The sequence below is a fragment of the Pyxicephalus adspersus genome, chromosome 3 (assembly GCF_032062135.1).
Source record: "Pyxicephalus adspersus chromosome 3, UCB_Pads_2.0, whole genome shotgun sequence".
Classification (NCBI taxonomy): Eukaryota; Metazoa; Chordata; class Amphibia; order Anura; family Pyxicephalidae; genus Pyxicephalus; species Pyxicephalus adspersus.
The window spans coordinates 56,015,660-56,031,724 of record NC_092860.1 but is presented as its reverse complement, the minus strand read 5'-3'; the positions used below and the strand labels follow the sequence as shown (position 1 = coordinate 56,031,724).

Here is a 16,065-nt window from a genome sequence, read left to right as displayed (position 1 = left end):
GCTCCAGATGCTCACACACAGTAGTTAGTAGCAGACATTTTTTTTCGGTGTTCAATCCAGCTGCCATTACATAAATCTATTCATATGTATAAAACTACTTCCTCAACCCCACCAACGAGATGCAATAATGAAGTTGTACCAGTATCTCAGTAGTGAGACCCCTAGAGACCATACACAGCATAAAACATATTGCTACAGTAACGGGATAAAGAAAATGGGAATTTAATAAACACTTTTTTTAGCTCTGTGTACACAAAAGAAAATGGCAGAGCTCAAGTCCAAATTCATAATAGCAATGTCACTGCCTTAAATGTGTCACAATGGCTCGAAATTGATATGATTGAGAAACAGTTGGGCAAAATTTGGGTTGACAAAGCACCAGGACCTGATGGATTACATCCATGTGTCCTCAACGAGCTGAGCTCAGTTATTTCAAAGCCATTATTTCTAACTTTTAGAGACTCTTTAGTCACTGGCATGGTGCCGATGGATTGTCGTAAGGCCAATGTGGTTGCTATCTTCAGGGAGCAAAGTCATTACCAGGTAACTATAGACCATTTAGTTTAACGTCCATAATTGGAAAGGTCTTAGAGAGTTTGATAAAGGACCATATAGGGGAGTTTCTGCTAGAAAATATTATTATAAGTGAGGGTCCGCATGGCTTCAAGAAAGACCAAATTTGTTGAACAAATTTACTCTCTTTTTATGAGGAAGTAAGTAAACAGGTAGACGGTGGAATAGCAGTGGATATAGTGTACTTGGACTTTGCTAAGGCATTTGACACCATACTCCACATACGGTTAATATGCAAGTTAGGGTCAATAGTTTTAGAAAAGTCAATCTGTAAATGGATAGAGACTGCATCCAGAGTTGTAATTAATGATTCATACTCTGAATGGTCTAAGGTTATTAGTGGTGTACCCCAGGGTTCAGTGTTGGGACCTTTACTGTTTAACATCTTTTTAAATGACATGGGATTAAAAGTACCATTTCTGTGTTTGCAAATGACACCAAACTATATATTGGAACTAAATCCACAGAGGATGTTTATAATCTACAAGCAGACCTGGATGTACTGTTTGATTGGGCAGCCAAGTGGCAAATGACATTTAATATAGATAAATGTAAAGTTATTCACTTGGGGGCTAACAACATGCATGCTTCATACTGTCTAGGGAAAATACACTTGGGGGAGTCAGAAATGGAAAAGGATCTGGGGGTTCTGGTAGATCATAGACTTAATAACAGCATTCAATGCAAAGCTGCAATATCTAAAGGTAGCAAAGTACTTTCTTGTATTAAAAGAGGAACAGACTGCAGAGATAAAGGCATAATTCTGCCCCAGTACAAAGCATTGGTTAGACCACATCTGGAATATGCAGTCCAGTTTTGGGCACCAGTTCACAAAAAGGACATTGTGGAATTGGTGGGAGTGCAGAGAAGGGCAACTAAACTAATAAAAGGAATGAAGAAGCTCAGTTATGAGGAGAGATTAGCTGAACTGAATCTATTCTCCCTTGAGAAGAGACATATAAGGGGGATATGATTACCCTGTATAAACATATAAATAGAGAACTCTCTTACCCAATATTCACTTTGAGATCATTACAAAGAACAAGAGGGCACTCTTTGCGTCTGGAGGAAAAGAAGTTTAAGCTCCGGATAAGGAAGGGATTCTTCACTGTAAAGTATCTGAAAATGTGGAATCGGCTCCCTCAGGAAGTAGTTTCAGCAACTACTATAGATTGCTTTAAGAAAAAGCTGGATGTTTTTTTAGAAGCACAGAATATAACTGGGTATTACGGACTTAAAGTAAAAATAACAGTGACTGTTGATCCAGGGAACATCCAATTCCTTTATGGAATCAGGAAGGATTTTTTTTCCCTTTGAAGCAAATTGTACCAGGGGTTTTTTTTGCCTTCCTCTAGACCAACTATGTCTTATAGGGTTTTATATCTGGGATATGTTTATTTCCCTAGTGGTTGAACTTGATGGTGTTATGTCTTTTTTCAACCCAACCTACTATGTAATTATATACTGGAAGACATGTTGTGACCTTTTTACTGTTTTATTGAGTGGGGGATTTGTGTTAATTAAATCATGGTTCAAAAGTGTACATGTGTAAGTGCCAAGTTATGGGGCATTTAAACTAGCACAGGCTTTTTGCTCCAGCATACCCAATAGTCACCTTTGCCATGCCAATAATAATAACAGTTGCTGTGTGAGTTTTCTAGGTCTGTGTCTCAGTTATTAAGGAAGGTATGATCATGATAATAATGCAATTTGCACCTTTAGACTGAACCCCTCAGGAGAGACACGTGGTGCCTGCTGTTTGACCTCTCCTAAAAATACTCTGACCATAAGGCCACGTGACCCATCTGCCAAGCAAAAATGCTTAAAAGCCAGCATTTTCAGCAAAAAAAAAAAAAAAAAAAAGCTTAGCAGTCACAGTTCTTGTATACCCTATGCTTTCCTTCGTCACGCCATTCATCAGCTTTCATGTTCTTTATTACGCTCACCCCCACACACGTTATTGTTTACACACATGGGCCACCCTGCTCCTCCCCACACGGGCAGGTCATGTGACCGTGACGTCACGAAGGTCCTTTAGCCCTCTCGGATGTACACCATCTAGCCTGGCACGGGGAATGTTGTTGCTGAGGCTGGGCACCCTGTCTCGGGTTCTCCGGGCACAGGCGGCACACGGCACGGGGCCATGTGTGCGCTGCAGGCGGCTCCTAGACACAGGTGAGCGCCACTTCCGGGCACAGACACGTGGGTACCTCACCCCCCCGTCATACCTGGAGGTCAGGACAGTGATAGAGCTGTGCCAGGCTGATAGGGTGATGCCACCACACCACCTCTTCAGACAGAGGGGGCACACTGCTCTCAGCACTTTCCTAGCTGCCTTGTGTTGGTCCCAGGGAACTTTGCCCTTTAATACCCTTGAGGTGAATAATGTGCACCTTCCATCATGTGTGTGTGGTCACACGAGACGTCCACTTGTATAATACACAACTATTTGCATGAAATACTGACAACTGAACACTAACCAAACCAGGAAAGGATTAGAACCTTTATTTTCTTTAACATCACCCTTGGAGGTTCCCCTCACTTCGTGTCCTAACCAGTGACAACACAAGATCCAAAGTGAAGTACATGTTGTCACAGCTGACAATAAAAAATGTGAGCTTCCCAGAGACACAGTGATAAGTGTGTATATTTTGTGATGTATGGTATATAAATATATACTATTACTTACAGTGATTGCTACTTTGTTTGCATGCCTCCTAGATTGTAAGATCTTCTGGGCAAGTCCTCTCCTGTATCACTGTCTGTCATTTGTAACTCCTATGTAATGTACAGTGCTGCATAATATGTTGGTGCTATATAAATCCTGATTCATAATAATCATAATAATAATGTGTCCCCTTAGAGAGATTTTCCTGTCTTGGTACAGAAAGTTTCTAAACACTCAATCCTAAGAAATGCCAAATAACAGCTATACTGCTGAGATTTTGTTTTCAGTGCTTGATTTGCTGACCAGGAACTAGTTTAGTATTATGAATTGGAAAGTCTCCCACACATGTTTTAGTTGTTCCTCTGGAGCTGTTGACTGCCATGAGATGCTACATAGAACCCCAAAGCACACTGGAAAAAGTAAAACTTTTAAACCAGACTCATTTATTTAATTGATCTCCAGAATGCTTGGTTTGGTGTTCCTTTACGTTTCTTATGCCCTGTGAGAGAATTGTTGCTGGAAATGATCCTTTGTGATCGTTGATGAACGAACAAACGCTGTACACAAAGCACTGTCCTGCATTATGGAGGTGGGAGGACAAGCCAGCAGCAGCCCTCTGTGCTCTCCCCCATGGTTTTAAACAACGGTTATTCCCAATCAGCTGTTCATCAATCCGCTGTGGTGTATTTATGAATGATGACAGGGACTGCTGTACACATGTGAAATTTTGGAGAGCACCTCTGTTCATCCTGGATCTGCTGTGTGTACAAGATTAAATTAAAAAAAGGCACACTTACTTTTAATCCCACAGATCCCTCCATGGCACTGGACTTTTCCTCGATCAGTCCTATGCTGTCCTGGAAGTGCCAGGCTCTGCCATCTTCAGCCTTCTTTTTTTGGTCTTCTTGCTACGGCTATGTCACTTTTTTTTTCCCTTAAGGGCTATTTTTTCCCCTGGGCTAAGTCACCCAATCTCACCTGCTGTAAGGGGGAAAAAAAGAGATCCGATCTCCCTGCTCATGTGTAAGATCGGCATCTCTTTCTTTTTAGTGGAAAAAATGCCCATTCTGCACATGTCTGAGATGGGGCATGCGCAGAAGGAGCAGCCAAGAGCCCCCAGGATGTGTGACTTGGGTGTCCTTGGAGGCTCTGTGCTCCCATTCAGTCTTGATGGCCGTGGCAAGACTTAAAGGGGCATTGCTGCACCCTTTAAACAAAATTACTTTATATATGAGTTGTCTACCCTTTTATGTCATGAAAGATGTTGAGTTTAGATCCACTTTAAGAAGTCAAACACTAGAAACCCATTTGATTGATTGCCTATCTGAATAAGCCCTAAGCTGCAGGGTATTTGTTGTTAATAGACTAGACTGGCACTGGTGCCCTTGTTGAGTGTTTACTGCTGTTTGGGGCTCTCTTAGAATACATGCTTCCCCCTTAGTGACAACAATTTTACAAGCCAGGAAGTACATGGACACAGATCATGTGTGTCCCATGTATGTTTTGGAAATTGTTCTTGTATGCTAAAATCAAATTCACTAGTAAGGGGAGTCCCAGATAGTAAAAACCCAACTCAGAATGAAAAAAGCAACTTCCTAATACATACACTTTCATGAAAAGTACAATTCAGTGAATCTCAATTCTGTGTTTATTCCAGTGTACCTTCTCAGTGTTCTCCCCAGAATTTTTTTTCAGCCGGGTGGTAGGAAGCTGTAGCCGGGTGGTAAAAAAGGGGGTGTGGCAAAACATGGCAAATTTAGTGCTCCCAGTTGTTTATGCCATGGGTATCCAGTAACCTCTTATTGTTTCAGTGTTCTACCTTCTTCCAAGTATTTGTTACAACTTTGTAATGCCTGCCCCGTTAGTATATGCAATTTTTCTGTTCTATGTACACAGGCCATAAGTGCTGGGCACCTATTCAGCTGGGGGGCTGAAATTGTAATAACTAGTGTCTATGAGGGTCCCCTGTACACCCTGAAAATTACAGGTCATTGTGACATATTAGGAGATATGGAGGTTTGTACACACAGAGCTGGGAGGATGCAGAGCTAGAGGTGGATACATTTCACAGGCAGAGCTCCTGCTATGAGATGGGGGCGGGGCTGCCTGTGTCTCCTTCACATGAAGGCTGAACTGTCTGCTCACCTCTCATCGGCAGCAATCCTCTGAACGGATAGCACAGAGCACAGAGCAGTCTCACTGAGATCCGTGCATGCCAGGAGGAGAGCTGCTGAGAGCTGGGCGGGGTATTCAAAGTCGCCGGGCGGAGCAACCGGCTAAAAACCTCTGGGGAGAACTATGCTTCTGATTATAAAATTAATGTTTTGTCTTTCAGGGAGCGCACAGAGATGGTCATCCTCTGCAAAGCCCAAGGATGAAGTCAAAACCGGTGATCGGGAAAAAACAGAATTACTTGAAGGTCTGTAAAATTAATTTACAATGAAACACATATAGTAATAGTGTACATTTATTAATGGCTTCCCCCCTTACAAAGAGTAGTCACCTGGGTCTGTGGGATGAGCAACAACATCAGTTGTTATCACTTTGGCTGGCAGCTTAACATCCCTGGCGGTCTAATTATGTCAGTATTTTCATGCCAAAAGAGGTAAATTGTTTTGCTTGGAAATTTATTTTACATTGTAGGCCTTTAATTTTTAGGCATAACTCACTGAAATATGTCCAATATTTAATTATTTATTAAACTTTAAAAAAACCCCACAAAAATCTGTTAAAACAAGGGTGCATAAAAATACTGAAACCTGTAATATAACTACTGTAGTATGTATAATATATATATATACAGTGTTCTCCCCAGAAATTTTTTTCAGCTGGGGGGTGGGAAGCTGTAGCCGGGTGGTAAAAAAGGGTGTGTGGCAAAACACGGCAAATTTAGTGCTCCCAATTGTTTATGTCATGGGTATCCAGTAACCTCTTATTGTTTCAGTGTTCTACCTTCTCCCAATTATTTGTTACAACTTTGTAATGCCTGCCCCGTTAGTATATGCAATTTTTCTATTCTATGTACACTGACTGTGCTGTTGGTTTTTAATGCACATAAAATATTTTAGGACACTATTTGTTTCAGAATATTTTTTTCTTCATTTCCCTTCTCTAAAAACTGGTGCGTCTTATGGTCCAGTGCGTCTTATGGTCCGAAAAATACGGTATATATATATATAATGATTATTCAATACAGTTATTTTGTATTGAATCCAATACAAAATAATAAAAAATTTCCCACCGCGCTCCCGCATGCACCAGCGTCACCAGGAACTCCCAGGGAACGTCAGTGAACTCGCCGGGGGAAGATGGAAGAAGAGGACGCAGCCCGAGGATGGGATCTGACAGTCAGGACGCCAATGGTACCAGGTAAGTGGGGTTTTTTTAAATGTTTTTAGCTACCCCAAGTGTGGCTCAGGTTTATCGCTTTCAGCATGTTTTTTTACCCCAAGCCACAATTGGGATTACCGCTTAGGGGGTTAAATGTGATTTCTCCTTCTCGCCTGTAACAGTTGAAAAGCGTGATCTAAAAATGAAGATTTTTGCTGTTGTAACTGGTGATGTGTTGATTAACCCCCCAAACGGTAATCCCGAGTGTGACTTGGATTTTCCATGCAAAAAGTAGTAATCCAGAGTCACACTGGGGGTCGCTAAAAAAACAATAAAAAATCCACTTACCTTGTTTCTTTGGCATCCTCGGGTGCCCTTCTCGTCCCTGCAGGTCCTCCCACGCCGTCCTACTTCTTTGATCTTCTCCTGGCAACTGCAGAGACGTTCTTCCGGGTTTCATGGTGACGTCGGTTCATGCGTCAGATCGTGCGGAAGGCGTGGCGGGAAATTCAAATAATTTTGTATTGGATTCAATAAAAAATACCTGTATTGCGTCCAATACAAAGAAATCTTTATAATATATAAATATAATATAATATAAATCTATATGCTACTGTACAGTTATATTACATATTTCACTATTTTTTTATTTGATTTTTTTATTTTTTATTTAGTTTTTTAAACAGATTTTTATGTTTTTTTTATTTAGAGTTTATTATTAAATTTATTAATTATTGGACATATTTCGGTTATGCCTAAGAATTATAAACCTACAATGTAAAATAAATTTCCATGCAAAAAAATGTAATGCTTTTTGCATGAAAATACAGACTGTTCTCTGAGGTTCTCTGAGATGCATACTTTAATTATGTAGCAGATAATTCACTGGATCGTCCACATAACAAATTTGATTACATGTAAATGCCCCCTACCTACAATGTATTTTTTTCAGGCTATTTTTTCATACTTGTTTACTACTCATTTTAATTACCTTTTCATTTAATTTGTTTTTAATATTACTGTATTAGGCTGAGATTCCGGAAGAGAGAGCAATGTTTGTCCAATCAGCTGGTTGGAAAGTGTCCTTAAATTAAATATTCCTTTAAAATTTTATAGACCTAATGGTGCCCCTTCCCAGCTGTACTTACTGGTAAAGATACGCCAGCATCATCTGTCAGTTTCTCCCCCAGCCTTGCTGTCTCTGTCCCGTTACTTTTATTCACACGCTACAGTCCCTCTCATCTCTGAATTCATATGGTGGCTGGTTAATCAGGAGGAAACTGGGAAGAACAATATAATATATGGCAGATTACATTTCACACCATCCCTGCAGTAGAAACCATATAGCTACATGTGTATGTGGGACTTGTAGGAAGTAGGTGGTGAGCATTTGTAAGATCCTAATTTGTTAACAGAAAACATATGTCTATTATTAAATGCACAGCTTAAGGCAACCAAAACTAGAAAAAGGCTTTTGAAATTGAAAAGGTAATTTGCAAAGATTATTAGTTTACACTAATCATCCTAATAGCTCAATATTTTTAAACGCTTACCTCTTTTAAGGCTTTTCCATTGCCTGCCTTTTTTAGTGTCCAATGTGACTTCTTCAGTAGTCAGTAAAGACACTGATTAATTGACCCTCAGTTTTCTTTCAACTACAGGTTGTCCCCGGGTTAAGGACATCCAACATATGGACACCTCCTAGATAGGAACAGGGCTTCCCTGCTCAATCACTGTGTGCAGAACAGAGGCTTGAAGGGGGGAGGGGCGGTTTGCATGACTTGCAGAAGAAATCTTTTACTAACCACAGCTGAAGTTGTAGGTGATCTTAGGGCGGTGAGGTTTTTTTTGCATCCTCTTCTAACTCTTTAATGACCAGGGAAAACTCTGCAGTTGTTTCTTTTTGTATATCATAGACACCATGCTGCCTAATAATATGTTAAGACAAACATCTGTCCTAATTGCATTTAATAAAATAATGTACTTGTTCCGACTTACATACAAATTCAAGTTAGGAACAAACCTACAGTCCCTATCTTGTATGTAACCCGGGGACTGCCTGTAATGTTTTCCTTAGAGTCAGAGTGCAAAAGTAGGCTGTGACTCAAGTTTTATTTTGATCTTTCTTTTTCTGTTTTTTTAGTGCTAGAGATCCGAGCACAACAACTGCAGGCAAATGAGGGCTCATTGGTGCTTGAAACTGGAACAAAGAAACTCAAGGCCCAGGAGGAAAAGGGACAAACCAAACCAAACCTAAAAACTGCCCGGAATCCTAATCATTGGATGGAAAAGTTACAAAATGAGCAAGTCCTTAGGAATCGTAGGCAGAAAAATGTAAATATGTTGCATCTCAACAAGCTTTCCATGGAAGCAGAGTGCTGCCAACCACAGAATGACTTGCCAAAAAAAGAAAAAAAGGTTCAGAAAAAAACTGCAGACCAGGCCAAAGTTACAAATGCTTCTTCAAAATCTGTTAAACCAGCCGTAAAAACGAATCAAGATCTGGATGAGTTTAGCTGCGGAGACACAAAATTAGCTGGCAGTGGTAGGGAACTTTTAGTGGAGGATAAGGATGGGAACAGATACAGTGATACCCAACAGAACATCCACTGTTATTTAGAAACATGCATATTCTTGGGAGATTTAACCAAGGCCCAGCAGTGCATATACTATTATTTACAGCACCCAACAAGGAGGACTCTGCTTAATGTTGCTATGTTCAACTCACTTTTGAAAGTTTTTGCAAAAAAGGTAAGGAAAATAATAGTACATTAACACCAGGAAAAGGTAACCTAGAGTCAGCAAAGTTTAGATTAACATGAGTGCTATTAGAGTGCCTGCATACAAATTCACAGTATCTTCATAATGTAAAAATAACACTTTTTTGGGAACTTGTACTCTACATAAAAAAATAGTGACGGTAACTTGTAAATGTTGAAGTATTTGCACCTGTATTTGGTAAGCATATCTAACTGACTAGCTATCAGTCTTGCTGTGCTGCATCTACATACCAAAAGCTGCATCTAAAGGAGATGCATGACTATATATTTTGCAGAGAATATTTTGTTTATTTGGTGATCTTGTCACAACTACTAGTCCAGATAAATCATAACTTTATGAGGGCTGCACTTTAACAAGCAAACACTGGGACAAAATGTCTTACCCTTTTTTGCATTTGTCCTGCCTTCCTCTTTCTCTGAAACACTGCCCCTTATTTAAGTGTTATGTTTAAAGATTTTTCCCACAATACTTCCACCAGTGCTGCAGCACTCCAGCACTGTGGGCATATTTTGGTCTACTCTCTCCACCTGGTCATTTAAAAAACACACAACCCTAGGCTTCTTTATTTGGCCAGTAGGTAAAAGAGGCATTGGTTTGACCATAAAATGGATATCCTTCCTGGATATGTACTATGTTTATCAAACAATCTGCATACATACCAAAAGCCTTTTTTGATCACTATCACAATTGATATCAATATTAACCAACTACAATTTTAATCATATTCACCAGAAAAATAGAATGTCATATTTACTGTTTTATATGTATAGTACTGGATCTCCATTTAAAGAGTACTTACAGGTGAAGGTATTTCATTTGTGTAATTTCCACTTTAACTTTCCACTTTAACAGCTGGTGCCACATTCTTATCATGCCTACTTTATTTTAATGCATATTCAAAAGTATTATTAACCATAGTATCACCATGCTTCATATACGGTATAGGACACTTCTCCTGAAATGCCTATATATATATATATATATATATATATATATATATATATATTCAATGGCTTTTTCCTGGCACACCTAAATTGCAGGTAAACTAGTCAAATTTCTTGGCACTATTTCAATGAAGAGGGAGTTCCAGTGGCGGGTCATTCATAAGATTTAGCCCCGTATTGGCTGCATCTGGCATTTCCAGCACTTCCCCTCAGCTACATGTGGGAGGTGCTAGGAAGCTCTGGTGTTACAGGGGCTTCTTGGCGACCCATGGCCTTGTGTCATATAGTGGTGTCTCAGGCTGTGCGTAGCCTGCTGTTATCCAAGTGTATGACACTGTGGACGCTGCACAATTTACATGTTACATCCCTGACACAATGCCCCAGCTCCGTACCCAAGCTGCTTAACTGCTCTATGTTCGGCGGCACATATCTGTGTGAGCAACTATTCTCCAAGATGAACAAAACATTGCACAGGAGTCATCTTACTGATGAACACCTTCACTCACTCCTGAGAATTTCCTCAGCTCAGAGCCTGACCCCAAACATTGATGAACTAGCCTCCAGGAAGAGATGCCAGGTATCTGGCTTGGACCTTGAATAAATGTTTTCCTTGATACTCCAAGGCATGGACTCGAATGGTTGGATTTTCATAGAAGAAAATTGTTATTTGGCTGTGCAAAAAAGGTTACCATTGAAATTTAACTCAGAAGGCTACAAATTGAGAAAGAGGCATAGGTTTTTTTCTTAAATAAAATTAAAAAAAAAAAAAATCTTATGCCTCTTTCTTAAAGGCTTGTTCCAGATTGAATGTTAAGCAAAACCTCTTTGTTTCCAAATGAAAAGGTTTTATATCTAATGAGAAGGAGGAATGGCACTTCAGGAACAGCAAAAGGAAGGAAATTTGTGAATGTAATACAAGATAATTTTATGGTACAGTTTATAGAAGCCCCAACTAGAAATGATAATCTGCTGGACCTAGTTCTTTCTAACAATGCAGAGCTTATAGCAAATGTGCAAATAAAAGAGAATCTGGGTAGTAGTGACCATAATATGATTTAATTTAATGTAAGCGGTAAACAGGAAGCAAAATGAGGAAAGATAAAAACATTTAATTTTAAGAGAGCAAATTTTCCATTATTAAGGGCGGCTCTCTGACTTGGACTGGGAGAAAATATTGCCCTCAAAGAACACAGAACAGAAATGGGAATTTTTCAAGTCTGTTCTACAAAAGCAAGCTGAAAAATATATTCCAATGGGTAATAGGCTTTATTTTAGCCTCAAACTTATGTGGCTCACAGCTGATGTTAAAAAAGCCATAAGGAACAAGAAAAGAGCATTCCAAAACTATAAAAATGAAGGCTCACCTTCATCATTTGAAACCTATAAAGAATATAACAAAATATGTAAAAAGGAGATAAAATGTGCAAAACTTCCAAATGAAAGACAGATTGCAAAGGAAAGTAAGGCAAACCCCCCAAAATCTTTCTAACATATTAATAGCAAAAAGGTCATATCAGAGCATGTAGGCCCCTTAAAGGATGGCGCTGGGTTGGTAACTGGGGATAAAGACAAGGCAGATTTACTAGACACTTTTTTTTTAGCTCTGTGTACACGATGGAAAATAGCAGAGCTCAAGTCCAAATTCATAATAGCAATGTCACTGCTTTGAATGAGTCACAATGGCTCAGAATTAATATGATTGAGAAACAGCTGGGAAAAATTAAGGTTTACAAAGCACCAGGGCCTGATGGGTTACATCCAAGTGTCCAAGCTGTGCTCGGTTATTTTAAAGCCATTATTTCTAATTTTTAGAGACTCTTTAGTCACTGGCAAGGTACCGATGGATTGGCGTAAGGCCAATGTGGTTCCTTTCTTCAAAAAGGGAGCAAAGTCATTACCAGGTAACTACAGACCTGTTAGTTTAACGTCTATAGTTGGAAAGGTCTTAGAGAGTTTGATAAGGAACCACATAGAGGACCTTTACTGTTTAACATCTTTATAAATGATATAGAGTTTGGTATTAAAAGTACCATTTCTGTGTTTGCAGATGACACCAAACTATGTAATGGAATTACGTCCAGGATGTCTATAATCTACAAGCAGACCTGGATGTACTGTTTGATTGTGCAGCCAAGTGGCAAATGACATTTACTATAGATAGATGTAACGTTATGCACATGGGGGCTAACAACATGATTCATACTGTCTAGGGGGAATACATTTGGGGAAGTCAGAAATGGAAAAGGATCTGGGGGTTCTGGTAGATCATAGACTTAATAACAGCATGCAATGCCAAGCTGCAATATTTTTTATCAAAAAACTTTATTTATGCGAGTACTATTTATTGTTGGCAAGAAAAAATTTTGCGGCTCTTTAAAAACTTCGAAATTTTGTAAATTGTAATTTTTGGCTCTTCCGACTCCAAAGGTTGCAGACCCCTGCTCTAGACCAACTATGTCTAGGGTTTTATATCTGGGATATGTTTATTTCCCTAGTGGTTGAATTTGATGGACTTGTGTCTTTTTTCAACCTAACCTACTTTGTAAGTTCGTAAGTATGTAACTTCCTCAATTTTTTAAAAAAAATTTCAAGTTTGGCCCGCAACTTTGTCTAAGTTTTTTAAATTTTGTCCCACTGTGTATTTTAGTTTGACACCCCTGCCTTACAGTATATTTGTTAGAAATTTACTAATCACAAACTAGATAAACTGTTGTTGTTTTAAATTGATACACCAAAATATATCATGGTATTGATGTTGAAATATCCTTAATACTGTTACTAAGCATTCTAATATTGTCTTTTTGCTGTATATATACCCTAATTATTGGTTATCATGTCTCTCTATTATATATACCCAACAGGTGGGTTAATTTTCTCTTATTACCTCTGTATAATGATTATTAATGTTTTTCATGTTTATGTTGTATTTTCTGTATTTACATACAGACCGTATAGTCAATATTATTAAAACCCCTGAGGAAGCCCATTCTGGTGAAACTCGTCGGGACATTTCGACTATTCCGGTCATATTGCTTAACTGGTTGGAACATTTATGTCTAGCACTCAATATCCCAGTCCTGTGAATATGTCACTTGACTGGGGATATTACTTGCACAATATGGTAATATTGTAATTATGTATGAAACGAGAATGTATCAATACATAATTATTATTTAAACTACAAATTTGAGCCGCAAACTTCTTTCTTTTGTTTTTTCATTTATTAGTACTCATATGTTTTCAAAGAGGTGGCTCCCCCTTAAAGACTTTGAAACACATTGGGAAAATAGATATTTTCTACATATGTCAGTAAATCTATACTGTTTACTGACTATTTTTCTTAAAATAGATTGTATTGGAAAATGTAGTAATTTGCTTGCCAGACTTCTAGGAAAGCACAGCCTTTTTTTCTGGGGGCCCTTAGGGAGGAATTTGGAGAGGTATTTTGATCTAGTAATAATATGCCAATACCAAAAAAAAATACAAGACCCAAGGTATTGGATTGAATAAAAAAGGTTCCATTGCCATACTCGCAAAAGGAACACATCATCTAGAAAACCTGTCCCGATTCTAATTTCATGAAGTACATGTAGCGATATAATTACATGGGGCTGTAATTACTATTAGATTAGATTCAAAATGCCCTTAAAAAATAATCACAGTTTATACTTGGGTCTTACTTTGTTACAGCTCGAATCAGATGCCAATTATAGCTGCTCTTGTCTCTGCTGCCATATTTTGATAGATTAGAGCTATTGGAGACACATTCAGTTATTAAAGAATTTGTTACACACAAATGTGTAAAGATTTGTATTTGTAGTGAGAAAATGTGTTTATATGGTAAGGTACTTTTAGTACCTACTGTTTTGTTTTTACTGTCATAGGTGTAATGACAAGTCACATTCTGCTCCTTTACCCTTTTACGTTCCTTGATTGATGTGTTTCATAACTTCAAATACAGGTTTTAATTCAATGCTTTTTTTGTAGGCCTCAATGTCTGAAATTGGACGTATTTTTACACTGTTGGAAAAGGCCGGCATAAAACCAAACCTTGGATCATATGCTTCAGTACTGGAAGCTTTCGGTCGTGATAAAAGCAATCCAAAAGGCATTGAAAGGTACAAATAACTTTTTATTTTTGTAGTAGTAGTCTTAGGTGTGGGAATTTTCACAGGTTTGATCATTTAAGCCCATCTTCAGCCAAAAATAACAATTATAACCATTTACAGCACTTTAAAAGTTATAGCTTTGAATAATAACAGAACTCAAATTATCTGTATATTGTTACTTGAAAATATTATAAAAAAATGCCCTTTAAGATAAATGCCTTTTTTTAAAATCTTCATTAACAGGTCATGAAAATGTATTTTATTTTCCTCCATACAGCAGTATATATGATGCGCTACGTCACAATTCAAGGCAGATTGGAGAATGTATTGTATAAAGAGCCTCTATTTATTACCCAGTTTGATGATGCCCTGTTTTAAAACACAGCTTCCAATGCAAAAGCTTTAGTAGGTCATACTCTATAGTCGGCTCTATAGAAACAAAATTCATAATTAGAAAACTTCTTTAAAGCCTCACTCAGCCAAGTTTGGGGTTTTTTCAAGGTTTTTAAAGATTGGGGCAAAGTTAAAATATAGTTCTCTCTGGGGCAGGAAGGCTTAAAAGCATTGAAAACATTGCAACCATTCCTATTCTTTGTCACTCTACTAAAAAGGTGTATTTTGTCTGTGTCCCTTTTGAAATGATTTTCTATCAGTTCCTATCCTAACAGAAATCTCGCCATTACCAGAGCTTTAAAAACTTACCAAAATCATTACACTTTGTCCAGGTTAAAATAAAAAGTTCCTTCTAAAGTTGAGTTTGAAGATATTTTTCTTTTAAAGTATTACAATGAGTTTCATCTCTTTTTAGTTGTTTGAGTCAGATGGAGAAGGATGGATTGTCGGTTGACCAGCTCTTTCAGGATTTCATATATCATGAAGACGAAAGGGAGATGGTGCTCGAGGCCATCCGGCATGTCAGGCCAGACTACAAGCCTCCTCTTAGAGCTGAAGTCATTATAGACTCTCCACTGGTTAAGAATGTTTATATTAAAGTAAGTTGGATTGAATCGTAATACGGGAAGATGTAAAAAAAAAAAAAAAAAAAAAGAAAGAAAATCATATGTTTTCATTAGCAGATTACAGTGAAAGAATAGAAATTTTATGTATGCAACTACAGGGTCAGTTTTATAGTAACTACTGTTATAAGGTGTTTTTAGTTAACCAGGCTTTTTTCAGTAGTTTAGGAATTATGGAAGTGATAAGCTCATGTCTGTAGACAGGTTAAAGGAGTGGCACAGCAAGATGCATCACTGTATCATTACTAGCAGAGTTACAGGAATTTTGGTGAGAATTATGTGAAAGTTTAAATGTTATCTCAGTTTATTGCATTATCTGCTTATACTTGTAAGCATTTGAAGACGATGAAAATGTAATATAGCCCTGCATTTGACCATACCACATAGAGGTAGGGAAACCTTAGATCAATAGTTTTTTAATGCTCTTTAGCATCTAACAAATCAATGGCCCTTGACAAAGTTCAAAGATGTAACAAACTTTGCAAATGGCCATATTCATTCATTAAAGTCAAAGCTAAATAAGACAAGGCAATATCCGTTTTAAATTGCCTCATGTGTGGAGAGAAAACTACCACCATAGCTATAACCAAACTGTGGAGGAGTTGAATACAGTGAACTCATTATGTTCAATAAACAAGATTGAG

At 38.2% G+C, this 16,065-nt stretch overlaps 1 protein-coding gene across 1 annotated transcript in view; it reads left to right on the top strand.

The window, feature by feature from the left end:
• The first annotated feature begins 2,573 nt into the window (after window positions 1–2,573).
• Window positions 2,574–16,065, top strand: part of POLRMT (RNA polymerase mitochondrial) — a 59,244-nt gene continuing 45,752 nt past the window's right edge. The window contains exons 1-5 of the mRNA XM_072404762.1: window positions 2,574–2,748; window positions 5,577–5,660; window positions 8,715–9,322; window positions 14,284–14,414; window positions 15,214–15,397. Coding sequence (XP_072260863.1) covers window positions 2,649–2,748; window positions 5,577–5,660; window positions 8,715–9,322; window positions 14,284–14,414; window positions 15,214–15,397 — 1,107 coding nt within the window. The 5' untranslated portion in view covers window positions 2,574–2,648. The remainder of the gene's footprint in view (window positions 2,749–5,576; window positions 5,661–8,714; window positions 9,323–14,283; window positions 14,415–15,213; window positions 15,398–16,065) is intronic.